Source organism: Oxyura jamaicensis, chromosome 4 (genome assembly GCF_011077185.1).
Source record: "Oxyura jamaicensis isolate SHBP4307 breed ruddy duck chromosome 4, BPBGC_Ojam_1.0, whole genome shotgun sequence".
In the NCBI taxonomy this organism is placed as follows: domain Eukaryota; kingdom Metazoa; phylum Chordata; class Aves; order Anseriformes; family Anatidae; genus Oxyura; species Oxyura jamaicensis.
Window position 1 is genome coordinate 9,699,388 of NC_048896.1, and position 15,659 is coordinate 9,715,046.

General features: G+C 39.6%; 1 protein-coding gene across 1 annotated transcript in view; it reads right to left on the reverse strand.

The window, feature by feature from the left end:
• TEX11 (testis expressed 11) overlaps positions 1–15,653 on the reverse strand; it is a 28,460-nt gene extending 12,807 nt beyond the window's left edge. The window contains exons 1-16 of the mRNA XM_035324213.1: positions 15,614–15,653; positions 15,421–15,533; positions 13,379–13,463; positions 12,103–12,182; positions 11,573–11,653; positions 11,371–11,490; positions 10,442–10,522; positions 7,979–8,064; positions 6,496–6,553; positions 5,587–5,717; positions 4,959–5,146; positions 3,076–3,154; positions 2,203–2,354; positions 1,419–1,504; positions 1,112–1,249; positions 293–404 (exon numbers count right to left, since the gene is read on the reverse strand). Coding sequence (XP_035180104.1) covers positions 293–404; positions 1,112–1,249; positions 1,419–1,504; positions 2,203–2,354; positions 3,076–3,154; positions 4,959–5,146; positions 5,587–5,717; positions 6,496–6,553; positions 7,979–8,064; positions 10,442–10,522; positions 11,371–11,490; positions 11,573–11,653; positions 12,103–12,182; positions 13,379–13,463; positions 15,421–15,533; positions 15,614–15,641 — 1,618 coding nt within the window. The 5' untranslated portion in view covers positions 15,642–15,653. The remainder of the gene's footprint in view (positions 1–292; positions 405–1,111; positions 1,250–1,418; positions 1,505–2,202; positions 2,355–3,075; positions 3,155–4,958; positions 5,147–5,586; positions 5,718–6,495; positions 6,554–7,978; positions 8,065–10,441; positions 10,523–11,370; positions 11,491–11,572; positions 11,654–12,102; positions 12,183–13,378; positions 13,464–15,420; positions 15,534–15,613) is intronic.
• Positions 15,654–15,659: the final 6 nt, after the last annotated feature.

The following is a 15,659-nucleotide window of genomic DNA, read 5'->3' on the forward strand; positions in this document are numbered from 1 at the left end:
TCAGGATGCTGCTCTAGCTTCCGTCCACGAGAAGATTACAGAATTCCGAGCCAGAGGCTCCAGCCAAACATTATCCAGATGTGGTAACGGACACCGCATATTATATGTTGTGTGCTAAAGCATCTCCCTCTGACAGTTTTAAATCTACAGCCTGACAGTTTTAATGGTTTTATAGATCTTTCTCCTATTTTCCCTCCATTGTGCCTTTCCCAAAATGAACAGTCCAGGTCTGCTCAGTATTTTCTAAGACACTTAATACTTCTGGTCTTTGTAGTTGACCCTTTTATCTTTCAAGTTCTACCTTTATCAGTATCATCTTCCATTACTGCAATCTTATAGACACTGAATTGGGTAAAGATGCTGTTTGGATCACACCTCTCTGCTTCTTTAACTGCCTCTTTAGCCTATACACAGAAAAGATTGTAGGAATTCAGTAATGACATCTTGTAATCAGTTATGTAGGTCGCAATAGGAGAGAGCAAAAAAGATACGCCAAATTTTCATGGCTACATTAGAGATATTTACACAATTACTGAACAAAATTGGTTTGGCAACAACCTCCCCTGAAAGAAAAGTAAAGTGATCAGAGCATAAGATGGCACCATGAGCTGACATTGACTAAAACTCCTGGTTCCTCAGAACTAGAGCCACAGAAAGCAAGAGGATGCTGAGAAAAAACAACTTCCTCCTGCCACTTTGAACTATTAACATCCCCAAAACAGAAGACCTAAATAGGTAAAGCAGGTGCAGTTCTCTGCAGAGGTGAGGGCTAACACACTGTTGTGGGAAGTTCTAGTGTCACCTGTCAAACATTTTTCATGCTGAGACTCATCTGTTTTGAAGAGAGAATGGCCCCTAATCTGAGGAGAAACTCAACATACTGAGGCATGGTCACACAACTTGTGGACTGTTTAGAAAGACAGGTGATTAGAAGGGGCTCCCAAAGCAGCTAAGACGATGAGCAACAGATCTCTGCCAGATCGTGAAAGACATGCAGAGACATTTCCCTCTCTCAAAGCAAAAGAGGTACAGTAACAAAATTGTAAATTAAGTCCAAACGATGCAACTACAAATATAAAAGCAATGCAAATAAACAAATAAATAAACATACCTTGTCAACTTCTTTCAGATGAAGATAGCAAGAAGCCATGTTCCTCTGCAACTTAGCCAAATTCTGATCTATTTGCCCAGGTGTGTAGAAGCTGACAGAATAGTTGTACCAGTGAAGAGCTTCAGAATAGCTTTTTGCCTAGAAAATTAAAAGGAAAAAAAAGTGATTAAGTGGCCTATGTCTTCCTAAAACAAATCATAGGAAATGAAAGATTTAGATAGTCAAGTATATTCCAGTGTAATCTTTCCCCCAAAAGAGCAATCACTGGTCCCACAATGCAGGCAACAAACACTACTTGGTCCCAAACCTCATAATGTTTGGCAGCTGTGTCCCACAAGATGATATGCAGCCGGTTCAAGGTTTCAGACAACAGCTGTTTTCCGGTATAATGACCTGAAAAGATAATGCAAATCATCACTTTATAAGAACTTTAAGAACCATAGTGAGAGAAGTACCTAAGAACTATCTAAGAAAGATTGTCCCACAGCCTACAAGAAACAGTAACATGGCATAGCTTCAGCCAGGACCCAGTGTTCCATATGCTGCTTCTGAAAATAAAAAGTGTAGTGAGCAAGGGAATAAATAAAAGCATGCTTTAATGATGACAGCATGGCTTTTGCACCTAGCTGGATGCTACATAAAACACAATCTGATTTCCAGCAGATCTGACAGTCTAAAAATGCTACAGTGCTACAGGTACAGAAGACCTGAAAGAGAACCCGTAAGTCAGCTGCTCAAACAAGCATGTGCAACCTGTTTTAATACTGACAAACAAAAATGCGTTGGGCTGGACAGACAAAGTATTAACATTACATAGAACTCCTAGTACATATTATATGATCCCACATATATCAATCATACAGAGTAAACTGAAAAGTAGGAGCTGTTTTAGCATGTGAATTTAACCCTGAGCTCTATCACAACTGTCATTCATTATGGAAGCCGAGAGCTGCTGTGCAAACGAAACAGAAGAGAAAACAGACATCAACAAAAAGAAAGATGAGAATATATTCTAAAAATGAAAATCAGAATTCAAGACTAGCCAGCTAAAACCAACTTTCAGGAAATGACAGCAAAAGATGGATACAGACCTATAATAATTTCTTCAACCTTTTGCTTAGCAAGCAGCTCCCTCTTATTCTGCAGCAGGAACTCAATGTAGAGCAGGGTTATTTTTCCAAGGTCAGGTGAAGATTGAAATCGTTCAGCAACAGAGTTCAGAAGATCAAACCCAACTGATTCCCTGTTCACACAGATGGAATTTTAAGAGGCTGCACAGAAGAGCTGTTAATTTTCCATTCTGAAGAGTAACATTCACACTATACAGCATGTTTCTCGTTAACACTACTGGCACACAATCACATTGACAGGGTGAGCCAAGGTATGAATTTACTGCAGTTCATCTGTTCTGTAGGTACTTCCTATTTGCACACGCTTGTTCCACAGTATTCACAAAACAGCTTACCCCTCACAATGGGAGCATGAAATTACTGCAAGATAGAAGTGCAAATAGAGGTAATCATGATGGAGCATTCAACAGTGTTACATTTTATGCCTCTATTTTGCAGTTTGTTCATCCTCATACTGATTTTCACAAGAATGATTCTGGGATTCCAGAATCTTTAATTCTGAGTATTTGTTAATATGGAAGAAAAATTTCCTTCAGATAACTTCAGACCCAGGATAAATATTAAAATTGCATAGGGACAATCTTAATCATTCTTAAGTATTTGCTTGGTATTGCAAATTGCCACTTGACATTATTTCACAGCCTGTTCTGCCACTGTAATAATCTGTATCACCTTGAGACAGCAAAGACAGGCTGCCTCTCAAAAATGCTTACCTGCCTCTGTAAGTTTGTATTTAAAATAAAGTGTCACTGCAAAATAGGTGTTCTTTGCTTACAGAAGAATAGCTACAAAGCCCGAATATTGTGTTCACTCCACTTGATGATGATTTCATACCTTCCATTCTCCAGCAGCAGTTTAGCAGCATTCAAACAAAAGTCTAAAGACAACTCATGGTGCATGAATTCTGCAACAGCTAGACAGAACACAATGACATTGAGATTATCCAATCAACTTACATACTTAACTGCTTATTGTATGGTCTTACGGCTTCTTTGGAAAAAAACAACATATATATATATATATATAGTTCTAAAACCAAGGAAGAATAAGACATCTCCATTGTGCTTTGACTTTCCTTTCTCTGTCTCACAGTTAATGTAATACTACAGAAATGCAACAGACTGACAGCCCAGGAATTCTAGCCTTCTGTCTCTCCAAACAGGAACAGAATAGGCATTAGTAGCACAAATGTTTGCCTCAAGCTGCTTTCCATCAAAATGCTTCATCCTTATCTAGAAGGAACCACTTAAGATGAGGACAGAACTCAGGCTGTGTGGTGGCATGGCAGTGCAATGGAAACTACTTAAGCCTAATGGTCTTTAGCATCACCAGTCTTAGACAGACGGGAAAATATTGAATTTACTGGTGCTGATAAGTAGGTATCAGTTTTAGAACACTCAGATAAAGTTTAAAAATTGCAAAACTGTGCTGGATGGTTTAATAACAAGATTTATACATTCATAGCTTGTATGAGATAAGAGTATGAACACACTAGTAATGTAACGTGACTGTAATGGTTGTTAAAGAAAGCACTTCTAAGGCAGCTGGGTACAAGAGCACAGTACAAGATCTTAGCCAAATGCCTAAAACCTAACAGGAACCTTCATTCAAAGGAAACAGAAGTTGCAGTACATAGACACAACACTCTTTTGCCAGCCATCCAACAGAAGACAGATAGCCACTTATTAATAAGTTGCTTGAAAAAAAATGACTGGAATCTTCACGCCATTGCTACAAGCAGTAACATGCTGTAAGCAGTGTGTGTTTTGATAGGCAACACTATGGCTTCACAATTCAGATTGTAGAACAGAAACCAGCTATTCCGATGGTAAGTTTGGAATAACTGTCTACTTGGAAGCTGGCTGAAATTCACGAGGAGCCATCTCAAGTGGAGTTTCCTCTCCTGCTAGTCTGGCAGCAGTCAAATCATCCATCTTTCTGCAATAAATTCCTGATTTCACTGTACATTTGTTTCTCAGAGTATTTGTTATGTATCTGATACTTTCTAAGCATAAAGAGCACTAAGCCTCTCCTCCTTAAGATTTCATTATTTATACAAATAATATTTTCCTGATACAGTAACCTTTTTATACTAAAGTCTCCCCTGAAAACTTTCTCCTCTTCTACTGCCAACAGAGAAATCAGTTCTATTCAAATTACAAATGAGATGAGAAGAGTTGGTATGTCCTTTATTAACCAAGTAAACTCTGGTAAAACAGGCTTACACCAACACATTGATCAGCACTTGATGTCTCTTGGCCAAAATGTACAACATCACACAGAACAGCAATGTTTCACAAGCCTTTCTTCTATGCTGAGTGCATGAGACACAATCCAACTTCATCCTTTCTAAATAACCTTAGGCATATGAATAAAATCAGCCATCCTTTTGCATTGCTGTCTTACTGCTGCCTTCATTCTAACAGGCTTCAGTCTTCCCCTTTCCCTATTTCCAGCAAGTATATTTGAGCTCTCAACAAAATAAAATCATGTTTAATTATAATTTAATTATTATATTGTCCTCTAATGCTGACTTCTATGGCTCACACATCAAACCAGAATTGTTACATTTGGCTAATGAAGATTCCTCTGAAACACGCAAGAAAGGTTTTTTTTCTTTTCTTTTTTTTTTTTTCCTCTCTCCAATGCACTTCTCAGGCTGTCGGCTTGGATATGGAGTAGTATGACCTTATGAAACATAAACAGAACTGTGGTACCTGAGTTGATCTCTTCATCTGATGCTCCACTTTTAAGAAGAATTTTAACTTTCAAAAAAAACCCTGCTGGATGCAAATTCTCCTGCACAATGAAAAACAGTCCATTACTTGGACAACTCTTTGTAGAGTACAGATTCTGTGAGAGTACAACACATCCATAATGCAGAACACATACACGCCACAGCTTTCTTCAATTCCATTTTACTATCAAAATATAAACTATCAAAAAATGATGGCAAAAACTCTTACACCTATAGCAGCTTTGTGAAGATAAACACAATAAAAACTGCAAAGAGCTTGGATGCAGTTGTTTATACCACCATTTATCCTGATCTCACCTGCACATGCATTATCATCTGTCTGAAAGCCCTATCAGCATGTAAAAAAGGGACTTTGAGCTTTCACTTAAAATAGGATTTTACGCTTTGAATTTCTTTTGAATGAAACAAATAATGGAAATTTTAAAACAGTCAAACAAAGACGATGTTTTTAAATTTAAAAATAGTTCACATAATTTGGAGTTCCTCTAAGTAACCTGACGAGATAGAAGCAAAAAATTAATCCAAGTCACTTTCAGCAATGATTAACGTGGTCTATATTATTACATTAGTAAATGCTCGAGTTTCAGTTATTGCACACACAAATATAATCGCACATTACTACCTCGTTTGCCAAGCTTATAGCCTTCAATGCCTTGTCAAGATACTGCTTACAATCCCACTCGAAATAGGCTGTAGCTAACAATCGCAGCACCTTAGCCTGGAAAGAAAAACAAACTAAAAGTTTAAATCCTATCTGCATAGTGGGGGGGGGGGGCATTTCAACACAAAAGACGTAAATTTTAAGGCCACAAAAAATAAAGCTCTTCGAGTCTAAAGAATGCCTGTCTGAGATCAGACATACAAAGTGACTGCTCAGCTCCAGAGCCTGAGTAGGAGTGCTGGGTCTGGTCTTCAGCACTGCAACCCGCACAACACACAAATCAGCTAGAGTTCAGAGAACAGAATAGCAATAAGGAAATGCAGAGATCTGGAAAAACAGAAAGAAGTGAAGGAACAGGGGCTTCCTACTTCACTGAGAGAAACACGAAGACATACGTGATAGTGGCCTGAAAATATGCAAATGATTTATATAAAGGGGAAGAGAATAAAATCTCCATATCCACTGTCAGTAGTATTAGGAGTAATAGGCCTACAAGACAGACAAACATCTCTCAGAAATGACACAGATATACCTAATGATGCCTTGAAAGAAGAGGAAGGAGGGAAGAAGAGATGGCCTCTCAGTCTGAGTTTTATTTCTCAAAATTAAATTTCTGTGAAATAGTAGATTCAAATGTGATTAGGGGCACTCATCAGTGACTCAACTCTAGCTATGATGCTCAGAGAAAGTGCATTTGCAACTTTGCCAAACTTCATAGCAAACAGTACTAAAAAAGAGGCCAGAGAATCACTGGTCAGATCTGGCATAGCAGAAGCAGCGGAGTCAGGTTAACAAAATCCTCCTGTGTGTAAACAGCAATTTCTCTTTTTCTTACCCGCATTTCTTTGCCAACAGAATATTTCATGTCCATCTTCCCAATGTCGTAACTCTGGCTAGCAATGACAAGGAAAAGTTAAAATTACACGGGATGACAGAGATAAATTCAGCCAGGTTTCTGGTATGTGCCACATCCCATCCTTCCCCACTTCTTAACTAGAGAACAAAAGATTTTTTCTTCCTAAAGCCTCACATCAGAAATGGTACTCTACCACTTCCTTCAACCTAGGGCACCGCATTCTGTAACATCTTCCATTCAAACATTTTAGTAAGCTTTATCAGTTTTAACTGAAGGCATTTTGAGCAAGTAACTGTTCTTATTCTCACCTGACATATAATACAGTCATACACAGAAGTTATAACTGACCCAGCCTCAAGATCACAGCACACAACCAGAACCATGACTCATCATTCTTTTCCTGAAAGTTAAATGACAACACAAAGGACCACCCAGAGAAAATGCACCGGGTCCACAAAACCAGATTTGATGGCAAACAGTGCAGAGGAATAACTTTTTAAAAGAAAAACAGAATAACCTGGCATTTGTTTCCTAATATAATACACTCTCAGTACAGGGAAATCTTAACCCACTAGATGGAGCTAAATTGCTATATCCAGATAAGTATTTGCACTTGGCAAAGGTTTATTTCCTCCTCGAATTTTGCCATCAGGACTCAGTATTTAATTTTCCACTAGAACAAAATCTAAAATAATCAACAAAGCACCAGCTTTAATTAAATTCTAAGCATTTCTCAAAATTCTTTGATAGCATGTGACCATAACTATTCTGAATTAGAGGTGTTATTTGTTCTCTTCAGAGAACGTAAAGCAAGAAGAACAAGAAATAAAAGCAAATTTTCTGAGCTGTCTGAGACCTTGGCATGAGGATACTCTTCCCAATAGCCTAAATATTTTCTCCCCTAGCAATAATGCATTACTTATTTCGGTCCTACCTAAACCATCTCAAACTATTTGTTTTTCACCTTGGTGGTTGTGTCTTTCATCAGTCAAGGAACTGCTGTCAATGAAGCACCTCCTTTCTGAGAAATTCAAGCAGTGATTAAAACACATCCATTTAAAACCAGCCAGCAGAATTCCTCTACACTTTTCTAAAGTTTTCGTATCCCTTCAATATTGTTTATAAAGGGCACAGGAGCTGGGAATAGCCTCTTCATTAATCTCTTTGGAAGAAGAGTTAGGGAGAGAATTGATGAGAACCAAGGATATGACTTCCACATGGAAAGGTTTTCATTTCAATGACATGAAAATCAGCGTGGAAAACAGACGTGAATGCTAGGCAACAGCATTTGTAAGCAAGACAGTCACTAAGTCAGGATTTGCTCAGCCAGTATGGTTCAGTTAAAAACTTGTGTTCTCATTCTTTCAATTAAACATCTACTTTTCCTTGCTTCCCCCTCTCCTTCACATAGATTTTTACGTTTGAAAAGCAGGATATTATTTTGTTTCCCTCTGCACATTACCTGAGCCAAAAGGAGCTCTGTTCATACTTCTTCCGTTCATAGGTGTCCACCCCAAAGTTGTAACAGAGGATTGACAGGTAACAGGTCTGTAAGAAAAGTCTCCTGCTTCTATAACGTTCTTGTAGAAACAACAATACATCTCTGGCACCCAGTCTCAGGTTCTTTAAAATGCTTTTCACTTTAAAGACAGGTCTAGAATTATCACTTCTGACCATATTTGAGGGGATATGACTTGAATCAAATGGTATTGTTCCGTGGGAAAGTGCAGCAATATTAACCAGTCTGGGACATGCAAAACAGGGGAATTCTTCAAACACACAAAGTAGAATAGTTCCTCAAGAAACCAACCTGGAAGCACTGAACTGTGCACACTGAACTATAAAAAATAAAACCTAGGAAGAAAAAATGGCATATTACAAGTTCATTTTTAAAAACAACTAAAAGGTTTTACTGTTACATAGTTAAATGAATAGGAAGGACTCCACCTCTTGCATGGTAGGCATGTCTCCCAGCATGTCTCCTTTGCATTATAAAAGGATGATCCACACTACCAATGTGAGGAGAAAAATATTTTTGAATGCTTGATTATTCAGAATATTGTCGCTTTCTGCTTTATCAGTCAGCCCTGACAGTATCTCTTCATAACAACTTGTCTTCCCATTGCAGTGATTTGCAGCTGTCAAATGCTCTCCAAATGGAGACAAAAAGCTGTTTTAAATGCTAACAGACCACTGATATTTGCATTCATCTTGCCACTGGAGTAACTTTCTTCTCCAAGAACAAGAAGTGTCTCTTGCAAGGGACTTGAAATCCTCGGGCAAGAATGAGAGACAAAGAACAACATTTGGCTTTGAATATTTTTTTATCTCATTGCAATCCAGACACAGAAGTACAAATTCAGTATGGATGAACAACAACAACAACAAAAGATCACTCTCATAATTAAAGCACTATTTCAATGAATTAATGTGTTCCAGGCATCAAGCATAATCCTAAATATTCCCATAAGCCTGGCATCACTCCGAACACTAAGTGTTTGGAACAATTCTAGCATTTCACCCTTTAGGGCTACAGTTCCCCATTGTGGTTCCTAAGACCACTGATGATCCACAAGCTGCAAATCCTCTGCAGCTGATCTGTGGTATCACCCATTACCATAATGCAACCACCTCCGCGTGGTACTCCGCAAGTGCTCTCTGGTAAGATGCAATTCTGGAAGAGTTAAGGAGTGACAACTACCTAGTGGTCAAAAAATCCAAAGTCACTCAGAGCAATCGCTAGCGCTGTCTTTTTTTTCTCATTGTTTAAATACCCCTCTTTAAACCAGAGGTGAATTGTAATCTCTCGTGATCAGAAACCTCCTCCTGGTCTGCATCAGTGCTCATGGTTTCTGAAGAGCCTTCACCGTGAGAAGTTTAATATTATTTAATGGAGGAGTTAAAATGGGAAGCATGAAATTCATTCAAAATGAAATGAGAAACAGAAACATGAAGATCCCAGGGAGCATCTTTAACAAGTCAAACAGTGAGAAACTGCTCTTATAATTGAAATGAAAGGTAGACCCCCACAGCTGACTTAGTCACTCAGATGCTCTGCACACAGATCACAAAAGAATATATAAAATAAAATAATTAAAGTCTAACCAACCGCAACATAAACAGTGCCATATTTCTGTTTCAGAACTCACATCCATCCCTTTGGATTTATTACCTGCACCACAGAGACAAGAACAAAAGGTTTCCCAAATGTACAAAAAAAAAATCCTAAAGGTTGGGAAAAAATTAAAATAAGCAAATGAAAATGAATGTGGGGAAGCTTATTCTGATACAAACATATTAGCCTTTTATCTTTGCAAACAAAGGACTAGTCTGCATATGTCAAAGTTTGTTTTCTTTGGACATCGTTCTGTGAAATAAGAACTACAAAAAACACAGTTTAGTACAATGGGAAACCGCCATCCATAGCTCTACAGCTTCATGAAGATGAAGATTTTAGTACTAACTTGCATATGAAAAGCCTAGAAGCTCAGCTCTTCTCTTGTCCCACCTGTCTCCAGACAAAAGTTCACACATAAAAGGGAAGAAGCAACAGAGAAGATCAAGATGCAAACTGCAGCTGCTTCTGCAGAAGAGTAGGTGGCATATTCAATATAGAAATCTTTTTGCCTTTCTTGATGATTTGTTTTCACTCATTCTTTAGGAAGAGTTTATCATTCTATTTCAAATGATAAACTATGAGCAAAAAAAGAAAAAAACACTGAACTTTGAAGGAGAAAAGACCTGCTGCTTTCATGCAAAATATGTAGCAAGAAAATCCCAGAGAAGCAGAAAAGCACAGAACACACACAAAGAGTTCTCAAAGTATTTTTCAAAATTTTATATGGCATATGCCACTCGCTAACATATAGACAGGAAAGCAGATTTTCAAACTTTGGAACGATAAAGAAGGTATGATTTCACTAACCTCTTTTGGCAACTTCATCAACATATCTTTACAGCGCTGCACACACATCACTGCTTTCTGAAAATCCCCTTGAGCAACTGCCTAGGAAAGCAGTAGAACATGCCAACAGACTGTAAGTGACTTGCTTGCCTCTAAAATTCATTTAAAGACCAATTCTCTAAAAAAGGACTTGGATTTGCATACGTTTTTCACATTCACTGAAGCTAAATCTGGGATTAGATATCTGTCCTTATAGTGCTACAATTGTGTTTATTTCTACATACTGCCAGATGACAAAGACACCCAGCAGTGCCCTGCTGTCCAGCCGTAGCGTGAAAGGGACAGATAGATGGTACCAAATCGTTCAGATGTTAGATGACGTAACAAACTAGCAAATCTTAAAACACCTCTCCAGTAACCCGGGGTACTCTTTTTGTCTCCATTATCAACTAGAAGCTAAATGAAAATTTTTGGCCAGCGTTTTGGTCTGCTTAGAAAAGCACGTTCCAATCAGCCCAGCTGCAAATTTGACGAGCATTCTGAAGTGGCAAGTCTTGCTGTGTACCTATTACACAAACGCAGTTTGGGGGACCCAGGCTCCCCTTTCTTCAGTAAGAACAAGGCACCTTTGGAACCGAAACATTTATGACTCAGAAGGGCAGCTGTTTGTTGTATAAACACTCATGCTAGCCAAATCATAGAGCAACAAATCTGAACTAGAAGATATAAACAACACGGCAGAAATGACTGCGATAAACCAGGCAAATTAAAAATCATCAAATTATTGCAACACCAAATGCAAACATCACGTCTGATATCTTACATCTAAGCAAAGGAAATATATCCTTCAGCAAGTCCTCAGTGCCAAGCATTCATACATCTAATAAACGGGTCAGAGTTTCCTTTGTACCCCCTAGTGACTTATAAAGAAAGCTGGGAAGAACACATACTGATTCAGCCTGATAAGAGAGCACTTTGAAGAGGTCCTTCTCCACATCAGCTTTGTGCACATGAATATCTGCTTCACCATCGCTCCCCTTACGTAATTTTGTGTACAGTTTTTCTATGCTCTGGAAAACAAAGCTTAAGCATCACCCATGGAACTTACAAACAGGTGTGTTTATAAGAAACTAGAACCAGAAAAGAACTTACATTCAAGGCAATCTCTAGAAATTCATCAGCAAGATCAGCTTTTCCAATATCTATCCAACCTTTACCAGTTTTCATTGACATCTGAAAGAGGAAATGATGTGTGCTTTGTGACAATTCAGTCACTTCGGAGATTAAATTTCTTCTTGTTAACGCACGTATCTTATGTAGGAGAGAGGTATTTCAGCTCTTTAATTTGTGACAAGTGCCTCTCACATCTGAATTAACTCTGTAGCACCTAGATGCAGCATAAGACTTACAGTGCCCTACTACACAATACTGCAAGATATTGCAATAATGCTGCTCTCAGAACATTTTAACTTATGACAAAGATGTGATGCTAACTGCACTGTTAAGGAATTTAACTGCACTAACTCTGCAAGGAATGCCTGTGATACGGGCCCACTTTCAACATGCACACTCCCCAGAATTACAGGCTTCTTTCACTCACTTTCCAAAGCAATTGTAGTAAGTTTGCAAGATTTCCCTTGGTGATCAACTGTATTTCATTGCTTACCTGCCGTCAGCCTTACCAAAATCTGTCTTCGAATAGTCCCCTCCAGAGGATCACTGCCTTCACAAAGGCACACCAGTCTACAAGCAACAAATCGCACTGCAAGAAAACAATGTGTAATATATTCTTAAGTTTCCTTTTCTCTTTTTTTTTTTTTTTTGTTTCTCAAGAAAGTCAGGCCCTGCCATATCCAAAAGATGGTTTACCATTTAAAATTATAAGAGAGAAAAATTTTAAAGCTTCAGTAGTCAAAGCAGTCTGTATTTTAGCCAAGCTCCTTAAAACTGCCTTTTAGGCATCAAGAAGAAAAAAAAAAAGATATTCTCCTCAAAATACCTATTAAACCTATTAAATACCTAAGTTAAAGACACAGCATTCAAAGACTTAATTACATTACAGGTGCTCACAGTAACATGTCTTGAGTGCCTCAGAATAGCCTTCAGCAAAATAGGGAAATCAAGTTTAATAATCTTTACATTTTCAAAGTTAAAAGCAAAAATATTTTCTGGCCTTTCTTAAACATCAGGGCTAGAAAAGACACCACTTAATATATTTTAAATAGCCTCTCCCTGGCCCTTCAGCTGTGATATAAGATCTGAGAACATTACACTACAGTAATTATTACTTATTTTGTGTAAACTTACCCTTTTCCCTTCACCTGACATCATTTATATGATGCACAGTGCACATAATTTTGACTATAATCCCTCAAGACAAAAATGTAGGCCAGATATTGCAGTCCTGCAGAACCACATAAAGAACTGGATGACAGAGAAAACCAAAAGCTCACTTCTGATTTCCCCCAGCCCTGCTTCTGGCTCTAAGCAAACCTACCAGCTGTATGCCTGGCTGAGGAAGGAGAGTCAAAAAAAGGATTTAGATCTTTTTCTGTAAACATTAGTGAGATAGCTATGTTAAAAAAGTCTCACATTTTATAAATTAACTGACCAACAGTCTAAAATTTACGTCTGTTTTATTTCCATACATTCTCAGATAAAAAACATAGCATTAGAAGGCAAAGTACAGTTTCCTTTGGCTACACCATCGTTTTATTGATGCTCTGGCACAGAGTGGTAAAAATGCCTATCCTGATTCTGTGTCACTAGAAGACCACCAATACACCAGAGTGATCCTTCCTGAACTGTTGATAAGTCTAGCTGTAGTTTCCTCTGTCTCTACCCTATCTGCAGAGATCCACACAAATCTACAGCACTGCACATATACCTGTCAGCAGAGAGCTTTTCCTTTTCATGCTGCAACACACAAGCGTGTATAGAAAGGAACAGGATACGCACGTTTAGCTCTTTGCTCGTCATTGATGACAGAACCCATGTGTTTGGTCACCGCCCAGTTCCACAGGCTTATTGCACCTTCTTCAACCTGGGGAGGAAAATTCTATTAGATTTTGTTCTAGATTTTGATCACTTTTGAAATTTACTGCTGGAAAAGAAACCGCCTTTCATGCTCCTCATGTTAATGATCTTCCACATTGGTGGAACCGCCTTTGACGCTGGAGTCAAAGGCCCGAGTTTTCGGTGAAGCTGTTACGTGAACCGACCATCTCCACAGGGAGGGTGGGGACAGCGACCCCAGAACAGGCACAGCGAGTGGACCACACAGTCTTTCTTCAGCTAAAAGTTTGGATTATTCTTTTCAACAGAACACGTATTCCAGAAGAGTGATAAGCAGTTGGCAGGAATCACATATTCTTGTCATTTCATAAGATACACTCAGACTTCTAAAAGACTATTTCACATCTTCTAAAAATTTGAGAGCATTCCTAAGATGAAGTTAAGAACATGGCTGCAAATCAAAGGCTGACATGACCTGAAACTAAATAGAACTAAGGAATCATAAGACCCCTAGAAGTACGCACGTGTATGTCACGTGCCTTCAGCTCCAATTTGGAATTACACAAAACAGCAAATTCTGTATGTGAAGTGGTGGACTTCAGAAACATTCGAGCATGTTCCTAAACAAATCCCATTAATCTGTCAAATTACTGAAATATCCTAACATATGTTTCTGTCAAGTCCTGTTCCAAACTTCACAAAACATGACCTGACTTAGCCTATCCATCTGGGATGAAGTTTTCTCAAAAACACTCGCACATAAATTTGTGTAATAGCACATCGGCACGTCCAACACAACTGATTCACTGGCAGCTTTCAGAATACATTATGTATGCTTTAAACAGATGTTGAAAAATTGGAAGGGGCTGGAAAAGAGCTCTAAAATTGTATCAGGTTGGGAAGTGCATCTCTAGTACGACTTTACCTCTTTTGCCTATAGAATGTTATGTTTAATTACTTTAAGCACCTACACTGAGGAATTTCTGGTATCAGCAAAGAGCAAAGGCTCCTGATTAGATATTCCTGTTAAAAAGATGATGCAATCTTGCATAAACGCAAAAAGCTCCTTTAACAACCCATCTTGAAGGGCAGTGTATTTTCCATCACTCAAAGCATAGTTTCCAGAAGAGATGTTGGCTACAAATATGCTCTTGCTTAACCAGGAAAAATGTTCTGGACCCTTTTATTTAAGAGATCAGACTGCAAATTATTTTTTCCTTTCTTTAAAACTCATTTAGTCCAACAGGAAGAACCAGAGGATACCAGTTTTATGCTCCTGTACTTCTTTACAGACAGCATTATAAATACTTCCTACCGTGACACACGCCAACCTATCAACCCTTTGTCACAAATCGAGGACTTTCAAAGTATGTCGAGGACAACCCCTGTGAACTAAATCTCACTTCAAAACAGAATTTAGGAGGGAAAGTTTGGGCAATACCTCAGCTGGCCTTGTGTTTATTGCAGATTAGTGTATTTCTCATTGATTTTAGAAAAAAGAGCTTTAAAAGTATTTGTTTACCACTCATAGAGGTCCTCTAGGAGGCCTACAAAGAAAAGCCCTAACGTTATTATAAGCGGTGACCTAATTCACTTGTGTCATGTATGGAGAGGAATGCTTCTGCTGGGTTTACCAGGCAGGTTAAAATACGTGTGCTTGCTCCCCTTCCTCCAGGACCTGCTGTTCCCCGTCAGCGTACGGGACAGGAAGGACCTCAGCTGGTCCCACACCCCACTTATGTGCAGAACGCTCTGCCCCTCGTGTTTCCGTATGAAATGTGGCGAGGCACGAGTGGAGAACTGAAGTGCCACCGCTGGGGCCGCTCGTTCCTCACGGTAGCACTTGCTGCTTTATTCTCGGCGTTGGCCCTGCCGGGTTAAGGGACGGGCCGGCCGAGCTGCTTCGTTCACACGCCCGCAGGCTGGAGTTTCGCCGCGCTAAACCCAACGCCGGGAAGCCGGAGGCTGCAGGGCCGGAGCCCTACCTCCGGCTCGGCCCCCGGCTCCCCGCCGAGGCTCCCCGCCGCCCGGAACAGCTCCTCGGTGAGCGCGGCGATGCGGCCCGGGGCCTCCTCCCGCAGCAGCTCCCGGAGCAGCCCTGCAACACAGGCGGGGAGCGGGGCGTGAGGGGCACGGCCGGGAGGGCAGCGCCGCCCCCCGCCCCCCGGCGGCCGCCACCTTCGGCCGCCGCCCGCCGCGCCGCCATGGCGGGGCCGCCCCTCAG